Genomic DNA, 14,481 nt, shown 5'->3' with positions numbered 1-14,481 from the left:
ACTAAATTGTATTTTAGTTTAATATAGTTTGAAACCTAGTAATTTCCATCGAAGTTTACACAGAGCCGGGGTGGCTCGTAATCAGATTAAGAAAGCACTTTTCAAAGATGCGTCTGACTATTTGCGTAAGCGTGATGGGGTGGAAGTCGGCGGGGGAGGTGATATCTGCATCGGCTTTCTTTGGGTGCGCTGTCAAGAGGCTGCAGTTCAGGGCTGCGGGGAAGATACCCGCCTTCAGTAGCTCAGTGAATGCTTCGGCAAGGAGTCTAATCAGTGGGCTATTGGCGTCGGGGCGTTCTAATGTCCGGCATTCGGTAGAGCGCTTCACTGCGGCCTTCATGAGGAGGATGTGAATCCCGTCGGGGCCAGGTCCTTTATTGGGATAGCGTAGTATTGCCTCCATTACATCGTCGGGGCGTATGGTGGAAGTGACATCAGGAGAGGGTTCGGTATCCGGTGGAACCACGTACGGGTTTGTAGAGTTGAATAGGGCCTCAAAGTAGCCAGAGAGGGTAGCGCCTGTGTCATCGGCATCCGGTATGCAGGGTTGGCGCGGAGACCGTCGTTAGTACGCAATATCTTTGAACATTTAAGCATTGCTTTGGGCGGTCAGACGTGGCCCGAACGAGTGGTTTGGCAGCCGCTGAACCCAAGGTCTGTTTAAGTCATAATAGAGCCCTCCAGAGATTTGTGGGTTAGTGGCATAGCGCCAGATGCGGTCGAGGATTCGTAGCAGCCCTTCCGTTGGTCCATGTAAAGTGAGATACGACCGTAGTAGGTTCTGATACGCCCGGATTTCGGCTTGGAATAGTCGCGCGCGGGATTTGTTGCGTAGGTAATACAGTCGATGGCAATATCGGTTATATCCATGGGAGGGGAGGCGTTGGTCCGGAGGCGGCGGTATTGCTGGCATTTGTTGGGGCCGATGGATTTGATTCGTGGGAAGTATCTGGAGATCGAGTCCAAAGGTGTGGTCACCACAGATACCGTAGTCCGTCAGCTTATAAGTTTGGAGGGAGGCGGGGGTGGTAGGTCGATGATACGCATGTTCAGTACCAGTTGAGCCGCCAGCATAGAGGTAGTCCAAGTGCCACGTCTTACGCAGAGTAGTCTCAATCGTTTTCATACGTAGTCCGTGATTTGTAGATGCGTGGCCATACTTCCGGGCTTTGAAGTTGAAATCTCCTCACACGACATCTGGTTGGAAACCGCCAATCTCGGGGGGATTCATGTATTGCCTGACGTCGTCTTCAGTAAGCGATTTGAGTGGAAAGTAGAACTCGGCCATATGAACGCCAAAGCACACAAAGAACACCGCGTACGGTGAAGAGTGTACAAGTTGAAAATTCGATGGGTGATGTTTGGAAAAGATACCAATACCACAGTGTGAAGGGTGTAAGATATTATGCCGTGTAGTGTGATGTAGTATATGATAGCATGTGTTCGAGCGTATATGATTAAGAAATGTGGTGTTATGCCAGGTTTCAACCACACACATAACATCAACCTGACTTAAAATCGATATAACGTTCAAACACTTATCTGTATGTGCTGCGTTGTCCATGTTGAGTCCTTGTGGGTTGAAGAGCGTCATCCCCATTGGGCCTAACGTTGTTCATCATCGGTCAATACTACTGGGCTCTCCTCTTTGACGATGTCAGCCATTTCTATATCATTGCCTGTCGTCGAAGAGTCCGTCGTGGAAAGCTGAGGCTGCGTATTGCTATCCATCGTGTCGGATGATTGTGTCGGGGAGACAGTTGGTATATGAAGTCGTCCGGGTTTCGCACGCGCTGATTCTTTAGCGTTTACCGGGATTCGCGGGTTAAGTGAGAAGAGGTTTGCATTATGCTTTGCTTGGTAAGCCTTCTGGAGACGGTCCGCGGTAGATTGGAGGATGTCTGCGTTAGTGGAGTTGACAAGTGGGCTCGGTAGTGCATCCATGCTGCGGGCAAGATTTTTTGGCGCTCGTTCATGTGTGCAGCGGGCCTCCCGCTTGGTGCGGAGATAGTGAATTAAAGCTGCTTTCGTAGCGTCGGGATGTTGTTGGGAGCGGGGGTCGATGTTTTCATCAAGCTGCCATTTCCACGTAAGTACTGCATAGTCGCTGTAGTGGTTCAGGAAAGATTGATGGGAAGAAGTGGTCACTAAATTCCCGTTTGAAGCTTGGGCCAAGTGAATCGACAATGGAAGATATGTGCTGAGTCAATTCGGGCCGGTGTTGACAAAACACTGTTACTATCGAATGTTCCCTATATTCGCTTGCTGACCTACTAAGTAGAGTACCCACCTCTGTGGTACGGATCGGGTCTGCGCCGTGTAGTGCCGCGGAATGGGTTAGTGCAGAATACGAAATACCGAGAAGGACCAGGTTATCCGTCATAATCCGGTCGAGAAGCAAGGATGGGGGTAAGCCAATGCCGCACCAGACTACGGATGAATTCGGTATGTGTTGGCTGGCCTGGCTCGGAAGTATCATAGTCGGAACCAACAAGCGCGATGATTTGGTTTGAACCGATATTTGGAAGTAGTACTTCAACAGCGTAATTAGCCGGGGTATAGGGAACATCTGTTGATGTCCACCAATACTTCACGAGTTATTAGCGTGCCCGTACCAGAGGGTAGGTCGGATTTGTGGTAGGTGAAAAGCACGATTGTGACATGCTAGCAAGGTCAAAGAAGCATCCAAGTGTATTATATATCGCTCATAAGGTGTATAGTAGGGTCACATAAGCCCATGGTAGCATAGAACAACGATAACAGGTGGTCACGTTGCGGAATGGTGTATTGACCATCGATTGATGCATGCATTGAATTGACTTTTATTTGGAGGTTAGTGGCGATATGACGGCCTGTGATTGCATATCCCAGGATGTGTGTGACGAATGCACATGCAATTGTAAACGAGGACGTTGTTCAGTGTGTAATAGCGCGTGCAAGAAGTGTAAGTGTGCTTGCAACGGTACGAATGGCGCAAGGAAACGTGGTCGTCAGAAGGGATTCACCAAGGTAGTAGGCAAGGTGCAGCGTACTTCATCAGGACACACATCAGCTAAGAGAGCATGTTTAGATATTGCGGAGAGTATACGTGCGCTTGATACTCCATCACGTGCTAAGAGTGCGCCAAGTGAGACATACACACTCTCTGAAAGTCAAAACTTTGTCACAATCAGCACGAATAGTAACGAACGTCTAAATACAATAGAAATCTCACGGACATTTGGATGGAGTCGTAACAGTAGAAGGGCCTTGCCTAGTACAGAGTTATGCACTAACAACACTGAAATCCAAAGAACACATCCAAATGGCTGGAGTTGCATGTCTCAAATTGTGCTCAAGGCTGCTACCCGTGTAGCAAACATAGTATATCCAGCAGATGCAGATGCTTTGTTGCGTAACATTGCAAGCTCTCTCGGTGCTGCAAGCAATCCATCTGAAGACGTCAATAAACTCCCTGGTGGGCGAGTATTAAACTGACTTGTAGATGTACATAATAAAGCCCCCAAAAACTCTATACAAAAGAGGGTTGTACGGGCTGTACTAGTTAAGGCACTAACTAGGAAAGAGATAGACATACTGAAAAAGGTAGGAAAACTAACCTTGTCAGGATCATCACGTGACGTTAGCTATAATGACTGGGCTGTAATGGATCGCGGTGATGCTCTAAACACAGTGAAGTATAGCAGAGCGAGGTTCAGCGAATCCAAGCTCGAAGCGGCTATTAAGTTTATACTGTCAGAGGAGAATGTATGTCTAATATCCTGGGGCACTAAGTCTTTAATGATAAGACGCAATGAACTTGTAACTCTGCCTGCTCTCACGCGCCGTAAGCCTGCATAGGTACTATATAAAGACTATCTTGTGCCTGTTGACGAAGATGAACAAATTGGGAAGACTAGCTTTATGAAAGTTGTTCTATCAATTACGAATAATGATAAGAAGCTAATCACTGCGGTCGATTATGTCACGGGTTGTCTTGTAACTGATGTCGTCGATACGATGCAAACCATTCTAGAAGATTTCTCCGAAGACCAAGCAGAGCGCACACGACTGTCCACGTTGGTGGACTTAGGAAAGACATTCGTCAAATAACAATTAGATCATCACGTAGTCTTAAAAGATTCCGTCAATACTCATAGGTTGGAATATGCACTCTTAAAGCCATCTAAAGATATACCTGTTAGGGATGCCGAGTGTATTGGATGTAAGTTCGTGCCTTGGGTAGTGTCAGAAGTTAAGCGTACAGTGAGACGGAGTTCTTTTGATGGGGCAGATATACAGCAAGACGCCCTGCCCTGGATGTACTTGAAGTTTGCCGAGATAAACTAGATATCTATTCAGGACATAGAACAAGAGTCAAGAACCAACAATACCATATTGAGGAGATACTCAAAGGTATGTCTGATCGATGTATCGCAAACAAAGGCAGTAAAGAATTATTTACACTCATTGACTGGAATATGAAGTTCGATCCGATATCCTCAAGGGGAACCACTCATGAACATTATGGGCAACGCGGCATGGGTTGGCACGGGTGTATGTCGATGTATTTCGAATACACAGAATAGCAAGAGGAAGACGATGATGGCGTGTTGGTAACTAAGTGTGATGTAGTAAGGCATATTGTGTATGGCGATCAGATATTGGAAGGCGAAAATAAGCAAGATTCCTCTTGTGTATATTCTATGGTTGAAGCATATCTTTATGCGATCAAAGAGCGTTTGCCACGGATGACGGCTACAATACTAGCCTCTGACGACGCTGGTTGTTACAAATCCAAAGAACTACTATTGTATCTGGTATTATTGAATCTCACCTGTTCAATCCAGATTGTCAGGTTTATTCATACAGAGACGCAAGACGGAAAAGGGCTGTTAGACGCACACTTTGCACGTGGCGGCGGACACGTAAATAACTTTATGAAATCATCGAAACGTAATAGGATAAAAAAGATAGCTACTCCAAAAGACTTGGCTGCTGCATTGGCGTGGAAAGGGGGCATACAGAATGCGTTCGTTCAGTTGATAGCTATAGATCGGAAAGGACGACTGCAAACATTCATAGAGCAGACTAAAAAGATAGTTGATGCAGCAGGCAAGTTCTTCACCCGGGCCAATGATGTTATTTTCGAGAGAGCTACGTGTCCGTTAGTAGGAGGTGATCTCCTCGATCTGGGAAAGATTCTGAATAGCGATACGGTCATTCATTTGCGTGCGTATGCTTATTCTGGCGTTGGTACTGGTGTACTATTCCCAGATGGGTTTAGCGTCGAATCATTCACAATAGTTGATGAAATCGACGCTGATGTTGGTGAAGGTGTTGACCTGGGTTTGGCTAATAGTATCATTGATAAAAAGGGCGCTAATAATGGCATCTCTTCGAGTGCTACCGGGAACGATGAGGATACCGCAGCTAAGCCCAGGAAACAGTGGAATTTCAACGCGAAGAGGGCACCGCTCTCTGAAGAATCATTGCAGGAAGAAGATGATAGTGACGGTGAGATGGTAATGTCTGGAGAGGTCGATTATGTGATGGAGACTGAGGGAGATCAAGTAGAGCCCGACGACCTGAACTAAGAGCTGGATCTTGAAGATGAGATTGCTGCTGATGTCATACTTGATCCTGAGGCAGAGCTTGAGCACGAGAACGATAATGTTGCCGCCCAAGAGCTCGCTGGCTATGGTCCTGGAGATCCGGATAAGGGTAGTAAGCGATTATCCTATGTGTATGTGATGAAACAATCAAAGTTAGGGATCATTCTAGAGCCGTGTGATTATGCACGCGAAAAACGAACAGAAGGTGCGTACAAAGGAGCAGTGAATCGCGCCGATCTGTTCACTACCGCTGTGCGATCTGCAAATGCCCTTATCTCATCGCATGCGGTAGCTGTGCGCAATGGGAGTGAACCATTTCCGGAGATCGAATTGGCGGAAGACTTTCACCCTAAGAAGCACGCCCAAGGATGGGCGAGACGTCGACCTCATGGCGAACAATATGGCCAATCGTACATGAAAAAAATACGTAGATGACATCAAGGAGATGTTCTACAAAGGTGAAGCTGATTCATCGCTTAAGATGCAGCCTGGTTCAATGCTTTCACAACTAAAATTAATGTATCCTGGCCGATACTCTCTACCTAACGAAATGGATATACGGACGCTGATATCTACGTTAACAAGCGCGAAGAAAGCAGCGGTTGCTAAGCGGAAGACAGAGATATCGCAAGCAGAGAAGGGGCTCTAGCGATGGCAGCCGCTGCTGCGAGAGGTGAGGAGTACGTTCCCGCTGCAGGCAAGAAGGCGCGCAAGAAGACTATAGCTTTTTCTAATCGGTATCAAACTGATATGGAAAGTATATTGACAAACAACACGGATATCAGGTGGCAGGAGACTATACCTTTGATGAAAGAAAGGTACGCCAAAGAGGATGGTAGCATGCCCGGAGACTTCCCAGAGGATGCACACCTAAAATCCAAGCTCACTAACTGTAAAACCAAACTGAAACAGAAGAATCTTAAATCCATGTTATAAACATGCACACCCGGATCTACTGCTGACAAGCATTATAGGGTTGTCATTCACTTTATATGCTTACACTAATAGTATCTTGTATGTTTCGGATTATTTGTACTCTATATTTACTCGGTTGATACCTTATTTGCAGGAATTACAGGAGAGACACGCTAAATGTGCTTAATGCACTAATTGCATCTAACGACCATTCAATGCGTCATTCTTACAAAACCTCCATATATATGACATGTATCACTCTAAGACTCATTATGCACACTAAATGTAAGTTATAAATGATATCCAGAGCCTAAGAACACTCGATTAGTGCCACTACAAGGGCATTAGTCGTGTTTTACGTGTTGTTCAGGCCCAACTTCAAAGTACGATTAAGAGGTGAAATATTGGTGCTATGACTTAGCTTGAAAAACAAGAATTGCTCAGAACTACCTGCTTAATCCGTCTGAAGTGATAAAAACAAGGATTAGACTATTTCCGCATTTAAATAAAAACCTGGTACCCCAAGATTTTGGGCCCTGTGGCCCGGTTGGTAGGTGATTTTTTAGAATAAGAAAAACAAAAAAACAAAGGGTTTTAAGCCAACCATCAGGCATCACCAACTAAGGCTGCCTAAAACGGAAAGCGCGGGAAATGAGAAAACAAGAAGACTTCCTCTACGCAGGTCTTGGGTTTAAGGTTTATTGCATTTACTTCATCATGCTTCTTCATCCATATACTTTCATATACTTACCATAGCCTTCTAAGTAATTATTTTAGGAAGCTACGCTTCATTGAAGCCTCACACTTTTTAACTTCTTCTTTTAGGAGGCTGCGGCTTCATTGACATCTCTATCTTTTACCGACCTGACGACACGTTCGAGTGACGTTTCCGTTCAAGAGGAAGAACCACTCTACTGTGCCTAAAGATAGAAAACAGCTAGTCATGCAGCAAACTAGCTACTCTGCCTGTAGAAACTTAGGAGATAATATATATGTAGATGAAGCGTTGTCAAGAACGTAATAAAAAAGTATACTGCAATGGCAACATCGACAGTCCTGTAACAGCAACAACCCAGTAACATTTGGAATCGACGAGTATTTGGGTTGTTTCATGATGTTTAATGGTCGTTAATCTAACGCTGCTGGACTATGCGTACGCGTGGGCACAGGTGTGACCGTGGGAGCCTTCTCAGCAGCTAACCGTCTCATGTAGAACAGCACATAGGCATTCGGCGACACCACCTGCTGCGGATCGTGTACTGGGGTCACGCTATCATCTGGGTAGGGTGTACAAAGGGAAAAAGGTTGTCAGATACTAAAAGTGTACCTTGGGCATGTAACATATCAATGGGTGCAGGAAATGGCTCACAAGGCAGGTACTAATAAGAAATGTGTACCAAAATATCCAGACATACCGTTGCAATTATGCCATTCTTTCGTGTCGGGATGCCTGATGTATGCTGTGTAATGTCCGAAACTTAGGCTGCCCATGTGATTGTCCACAGATACTAGATCGTAGACCTCGCCAAGAGCAGTGTCTTTCTCTAGATCGTCTTCCCGTTGAGCGTCCTCATCTTCAACACCACCAAACGGTTCGTCTATGGCCCTTCCGGTGCATTCGGTTTCATGAACGTCCATATCGGTCTCAACCTTCACACTGGGCACGCCCAATTTCTGAATCACTTCATCACCATCCAGCACATTTGTGTCGCCAATGTCAGTATCCATATTTGTGTTCCTCTCCATCTCTACGATGCTTTGCCTTTGAGACGCCGAGCTTGCTAAACTATCGCATGATTGCTCTAGCTTCACACCGTGTTGCGCTACATAAGCGTGTAGATCTAGACCTTTCACGGGAAAATCGATGAGGGTATTGATCTTACATCGGCGTCGTTCATCGTAGTGGAATCGTTTGAGGTGAACTACTAACACATCCGGCAACTTCCATAGTGAGACGTGGATAGACGCCTTGAGCCGATAAAAGGGATTAAGTGAGTTGGTCTTAGTAATTTACGCGCTGTATTAACCAATTGCATTCTTTCAAATTTCAATCAAAGGTGTTGTGTGCTGGACAATACTGTAGCTTTGAAATGCAAAAAAAACAAGCAGACTGATACAGCCACTTTAAATCATGCGTGCACCAACTGTCATCATACCCTTTGATGTTTTTTACATCGAGAACAATAGAACATATCGTTCTCACTTAGGTCCTCGCGTGTGGTGAAATCCTTCAGTAATCGGTGTATATCGACTTTATCCGAAGACTGTAATACAATATAGAGAAAGCGTTGAGGTTGTTGCATGAGATTGTGATGCCCTTTTCGTCACCCCGAGAGTAGAACCCCACAGTTTGTTCAAATTAGCAAAACTGTCTCTAAACTTGGTATTTATCCATTGCATACCTTCGGTACTGTTGAGCTGTGAACATCGATCGCATCGTCCTGTTGCAAGTATATATCCTGTGGTGTTTCTTTACCCCACTGCAATTTAAAAGAACAATTGCTCAATGTATTAGCGGTAAATCCAGTACAGAAGGCTATAACCAGCTCAATTATGCTTTCCCTCTACAATCTACCGAGCCCTACATGATGGTGATCGCAGATAATTTGCTCAACAGCGATCGCCCACTTACCGTTAAAATCAAGTACGGACTCTTGAGGTCCACCGGTTTATCGCTGCGAGGTATTTGTGAATTTGTACTTCCAGATCTTTCCCCATTCTCTAATGTGAACTAGTGAGATAGATTCAGGATGTTACAGTGATCAGTTGAATAACCCAAGAAAAATAGAGAGCAATTTGACTGCGCAATGTCACTTCTTTTTATACCATAAGTATGCGGCAGACTTCACAGGCTAGCAGACTAGCTTTCTACAGTAAACTTACCTTGAGATTCTCCGGGAATCTCCCATTGTCTCGCGGCCGCAGAACCTTTTCCAACAGAAGCTCTTCCACTGGAGAGAAAGTGCCAGAGACATGCGTGCAATACACAAAAAACTATCAGACTCAGCTTGCAATAAAAGGTTCCGGAATGGATAAATTCCTCTCATGTGCTAGATCGTGTGGATATATAATAACAGAGGAGCGATGGAAGGTTGCGAAGTATGCTCAAACATGACACTTTGCCATGACAAGGAGCATAGATTCCTTGTTTTGTATGTGACCTCTGCATACGTCTACTAAAACAACCCAATGGAGGACCACTGGATGTTGCACCGTTAATAGATAATCAAATAGCTATGTATGCGACATTATACATCGGGGTTGAATTCCGATTCATACCTATAACGTAAAGTGTATTTCCGGTAAGAGACTCGTCGGTACTGATACTTGCCAGTAGAGGTTGCCCAATAAACATTTGCACCCCAAATTGCTGATACAAGGCGATGGCACGAGGCTGTGTGTATTGAGAATAAGCAAGTAGAGAGAGCAATCTTTTAGTCACCACAATTCACGAACACGATGAAAGTAAATAAAAAACCACCGGCGAGCTCCACATGCTTACTTGACCTTCAAAGAAAACAATACTGTCACGCCAAGGAAAATCATTTATCAGTTTGAATCACCTTATCACCATCATATAAAACCTCGGAACGATCCCTGTTGCCATATCGGCCGCCCAAAACGAATCCGTTTGATTTATATGGCGGTGGCGGTGGCGATGGTGCACTGATAATACGTAAATTTGAGATAAGATAACTGAGTGTGGTCGTATATGATCGTAGACTTACAAGAATGCGGATCGTCCGGATTCCTCTATTTAAGAGAGAAAATCCAACCACCATATATGTGTAAGCCGAATTAGGGAGCAAACGTGATTGTTCGCATATTCCAGCTATGTACCTTATAACGGGAATGCTGGGAGCCGGAAGCTGAATAGGTTTCTTGTCATATGTAACCTTAAGAACCTTGAGCATATCGACTGTGACCGATTCCCCGCACAGGCCGTTGAAGCAAATCGTATCTGGGCTATTTCCGAAGTGCGTCCCTATGCAAAGGAAGCAACTCCCCTTCCCACAAGCTTGGTGGATATGTACTGTGCAGAGTTACCGAAAAAACATGGATAAGCTACTTTTTCAACAATCAACAAAAAACTATAATAAAAAGAAGCTGTAAAGAATGCTCACCATGTGAAGAAAATACTCTCATAAAATGCGATGCCATACCTTGGTCATGATATTCGAGACATACGCAGCAGAACCCCTTTCGAGCTTCAGCGTCGACAGTAAGATCATCCACCTCCGTACCACTATCCACAGAATCGGAATCCATACCTGAGGAAAGGAATGTGTAGTAATTTTTAGATACAAGATGCATAAGCTCGCATTTAGAGACAAACCCGTGTCCAGGTGCATAGGAACTGTCAATTTCGCTATTGGTGAATAACAAGCCAAGCGCTACGAAACCAAATATTACGCCACTACTTTGATTAAAACGGGTAGCATAATTAAATGAAATACAAAGTTCAAAGCAAGTTGCTAAACATGCGATAGACATACCAGAGTCGTTACTATCGTCAGCCTCGTTTATGCTGACCGCAGGTTCGGCAGTGTCCGATACCAGCTTCTCTGCAATCGGGGACGCTTGTTCATTGGTATCGCTCAAGGGCTGAATAGAGTCCACTTCTGAAGTGCTTGAGGAGCTATCCGTGTGCGTATTCTCTTTGGTGATCGGCTCATATGCTGCTATATGGTACACGGCTACATCATCTTTGGCCGACACCGAATCATCGACAATATCATCATCGAGATAGAATTTATATATTTTTTTCAAGTGCACTTCGCATACTACTAAATCATCCAGCGCTGTCACGTTCTCATCGTCCGATGTTGGACGTGGTGGCAAACCTGTTATCTTCCTGACCATTCTCTTAAATTCGGCGAAAGTAGTTGTGCTCTTGACGTATATACCGTACCTCGTTGCCTTCGTGACACTGCCCGTGCCCGACTGCTTCGCTCCCAGCGAAGGCACGAATGTGAAGACCACATGTCTCTCGGGTTGAGAAATAGGTAGTGTGAGATACATGAACGGGTCAAAAGTAATAGTCTGTCTATTACATGCATGACACCGCACCGTACTCTTCAGTTGTCCCTGGAATAGGTCCATTATTTTGCTGTTGTTCCTCTTTAAATGCCCCTCCCATGCCTCTTGCGCGAGCTTCTCTTCGTCCATACCCACAACACCCTCAACCTTTTCAACGTAAGGTTTATTGAGAACTTTGTTCACGTCTTCGTGCAGTGCGTCGAGCAGGTAGGCTAGGAATTCTTGAGAATCGTGTTGACTGAACCTGCACATGATTTGAAGAAGTTTGGATGATCAGTACAATATATGTATATGTATATGTATAGGTATATGTATATATATATGCATATGTATATGTATATGTATATGAATATGAATATGTGTATGTATATATAGGCACTCTACGATATACATTCAGAAGAGAAATCCAGAATTTCAGCAATGAATTTAAATACAATTTTTTCAACACAAAGTTTGTGTGCGCGAGGAAATACAAACCAGTTTGCGTAAATTTTCTTCGTGCGGTATCACGTACCCACTCAGCATTGGTGCGAATTGTGATAAAGCATTCTTGAAACTGCCTGGCGATTGGCTTCGGCGATGGCCACTCCACATATTCTTGACAACGTTGGCATACTCTCTCGCAAGCGCGCCACCGGTGCCGAGAGGGTTGGTGCTGTTGATGTCTTTCTCATAATCACCCTTTAGAACGGGAAATACGCGAGACAAGACAAGTTAAGAACGTATAAAACGAACGAGAAGAATACCGGAATCACCATCCAATATGGAGAATTAACTTGAATGATTAAAGTTCAGACTAGATTCGCATAGCAGATGATGTGACAAGTGCATCTTACCGAAAGGAAGTACTGGGCCATCTGGGGGACGGCATTCAAACACTGCAAACCAGAATTCATATAGCAGGTGTTTCCCAGGTTTCGGAGTCCACATAGCCCAGGAACAGAGTTGACCACCGGTGCAAAATTGGTCGAGACTGGGCTGTCATAGTTGTTCAACGTACTGGAAATACCTGACACTGGACTGTTGAATATATCAGGCAAAGCTGGCGACAGTGGAGTTGTGGCATGCACTGTAGGATTTGATGAATATCAAGGTATTATGCGGAGTAAACTAAAGGTTTGTATTCACAGCACCAATAACAGTTATAGCTTCCGCACCGAGCAAAGTCTGTGCCCATATTATGTTAATGGAGGTGATCATAAACTATCGATGTGCAGGTTTGCAGTGATTATAAATGCGAGAAAGTGCGGCTGCAGAAATGCATAACAAATTTGCGACCCCAAAAAGCGAAATAAGAACCATCTCGTTCTTTTATGGTCAATCAAAAAGGCTCAAAAAGCGTTTGGACACCGGCAGCAATATGTTGCCTACTGCTGAATATTGTGCTTCCTCCGGATGACTATTAGTACCTGCGCAAGACCGTACATGTACAAGACTACAACGCCATCATACAAGAGTGTACAATATTGCGGGCAGCGCCGGCAATGTTACCTTACATAGTGTAAGATATATCTACATGGTGATCAATAGAAAAATAAAATCATTGCAAGAAGTAACGCGCACAGAGAGCTAGGACGGAATTCAATACTCGGTTGCGATAGCTGCTGATGCGTGGCATCTTAATCAATATCGAAGCGTTGGTCACGCGTGTAGTGTTCTTACGTTCAGAATCGGCAGTCCAATTCAAATCGTTGGTATCGTCGTCCGAAAGCGTTAATGTACCGGACTCCTCTGGCGTTCGAAAGGATGCGATATCCGTCGAATACACCATTGACTCTTCCTCTGTCGCATCCACCGGATCAGGTGCGGCGAACATATCGTCCCCAGTGCCCAGGACCAAATTGTTGGTGTCATCAAGCCTGTTTCGTACAATTGAAAACGATCAAACTGAAGGGCAGGGCTTGCTATTGGAGGCCTAGTTACTGAGATGCGTGACGTACTACATTCAGTGCAAAATGGCATCACTTCCGGGAGTGGTATAGGTCAGTCAGACTGCAAATTTTAACTAAATCATGAAACAATAAAGAGTAAAATCAGGATATAAAGATTGATATAAAAGCAAAAATTCGATCCGTTTGTGTAAAGATCTTGGGATCAAACCAAACGCGCCTGTTGGGGGTGCAGATACAAATGAGAGGTGGTATTAAGCATCGCAACCTGGTCAACCACCTGTAGGGGATGCTTTGTACTGGAAAGCCAGTATGAGTCGAATATATGGGTATAGATATTGGCAAACGCATAGAAACTCTTTCGGCTGGAACATTGCCCTAAAAATTGGTAAACCACTGTCACAATCAAATACACTCAAGTTTTTGCATATGTAGTATAAAAGTCGAATGTGCCAACTGACTGCACTTGTATTGTTTAAGTATACTAGTATGCTTAAACATCTGTAGCTGCATGTCTAAATACGTCTGCACAGTGAGTGTGTGCCAGCACGCTGATTTTACGTACCTATGATATGGGGCACTGTATGGTGGCGGAGGAGGCGATCCAGGCTCGTCGTCTACCGCCATTTCGACGTCGTCGGAATCATTCGGTTCTGTCATATTATTCACTTCGGAAGCGTCCCCGATTTCCGCACTATTCATAGACGCATGATCTGAAAAGTACAATGGACAAACGAACGATTCAATTAAAAGAGCGAAGCGTTAAGACTGTGGGCATTCAAAAACGACGTATGTCGGAAGTTCCGAAGGAGAAGGAAACAGCGCAGAAGTTTTATCTCAAGTCGAGAAGATAAACGACGAATCTTACCAACGAGCATTCGATATGCAATCCAATTTATAACATCCATACCAGTGTAATGACTATGAAATACATACCTCAATTCCAGAGCATATTCGTTTGTACACGCATGTATTAATAATAATAATAATAATAATAATAATAATGATAATAATAGTAATATATATATATATAATATAATATA

General features: G+C 44.4%; 4 protein-coding genes across 5 annotated transcripts in view; 3 read left to right on the top strand and 1 right to left on the bottom strand.

The window, feature by feature from the left end:
• Positions 1-2,844: 2,844 nt before the first annotated feature.
• On the top strand, positions 2,845-3,477 carry SARC_00268 (hypothetical protein; the record flags this gene model as incomplete). Its single annotated transcript, XM_014306065.1, has 1 exon — positions 2,845-3,477. The coding sequence occupies one exon, from the start codon at positions 2,845-2,847 to the stop codon at positions 3,475-3,477; it is 633 nt and encodes a 210-aa protein (XP_014161540.1).
• Positions 3,478-4,506: 1,029 nt separating this feature from the next.
• Positions 4,507-5,576, top strand: SARC_00267 (hypothetical protein; the record flags this gene model as incomplete). The annotated part of the gene is made up of 2 exons (XM_014306064.1): positions 4,507-4,536; positions 4,569-5,576. The coding sequence occupies 2 exons, from the start codon at positions 4,507-4,509 to the stop codon at positions 5,574-5,576; spliced, it is 1,038 nt and encodes a 345-aa protein (XP_014161539.1).
• A 669-nt stretch (positions 5,577-6,245) lies between these two features.
• Positions 6,246-6,530, top strand: SARC_00266 (hypothetical protein; the record flags this gene model as incomplete). Its single annotated transcript, XM_014306063.1, has 1 exon — positions 6,246-6,530. The coding sequence occupies one exon, from the start codon at positions 6,246-6,248 to the stop codon at positions 6,528-6,530; it is 285 nt and encodes a 94-aa protein (XP_014161538.1).
• Positions 6,531-7,610: 1,080 nt separating this feature from the next.
• SARC_00265 overlaps positions 7,611-14,481 on the bottom strand; it is a 7,011-nt gene continuing 140 nt past the window's right edge. The window contains exons 2-16 of one of the 2 annotated variants that reach the window (XM_014306061.1): positions 14,004-14,151; positions 13,212-13,408; positions 12,386-12,618; positions 12,064-12,230; positions 11,006-11,793; positions 10,673-10,780; positions 10,350-10,542; positions 10,073-10,175; positions 9,789-9,903; positions 9,393-9,460; positions 9,142-9,240; positions 8,912-8,989; positions 8,666-8,773; positions 7,925-8,477; positions 7,611-7,786 (exon numbers count right to left, since the gene is read on the bottom strand). In XM_014306061.1, coding sequence (XP_014161536.1) covers positions 7,638-7,786; positions 7,925-8,477; positions 8,666-8,773; positions 8,912-8,989; positions 9,142-9,240; positions 9,393-9,460; positions 9,789-9,903; positions 10,073-10,175; positions 10,350-10,542; positions 10,673-10,780; positions 11,006-11,793; positions 12,064-12,230; positions 12,386-12,618; positions 13,212-13,408; positions 14,004-14,151 — 3,107 coding nt within the window. In that variant the 3' untranslated portion in view covers positions 7,611-7,637. Of the gene's footprint in view, positions 7,787-7,924; positions 8,478-8,665; positions 8,774-8,911; positions 8,990-9,141; positions 9,241-9,392; positions 9,461-9,788; positions 9,904-10,072; positions 10,176-10,349; positions 10,543-10,672; positions 10,781-11,005; positions 11,794-12,063; positions 12,231-12,385; positions 12,619-13,211; positions 13,409-14,003; positions 14,262-14,481 lie in introns of those variants that run through there. The other variant, XM_014306062.1, reaches the window with a different exon arrangement.

The sequence above is a fragment of the Sphaeroforma arctica genome (genome assembly GCF_001186125.1).
Source record: "Sphaeroforma arctica JP610 unplaced genomic scaffold supercont1.7, whole genome shotgun sequence".
Lineage (NCBI taxonomy): Eukaryota > Ichthyosporea > Ichthyophonida > Sphaeroforma > Sphaeroforma arctica.
Note: the sequence above shows the minus strand (reverse complement) of the source record. Positions and strands in the feature narration are given on the sequence as shown.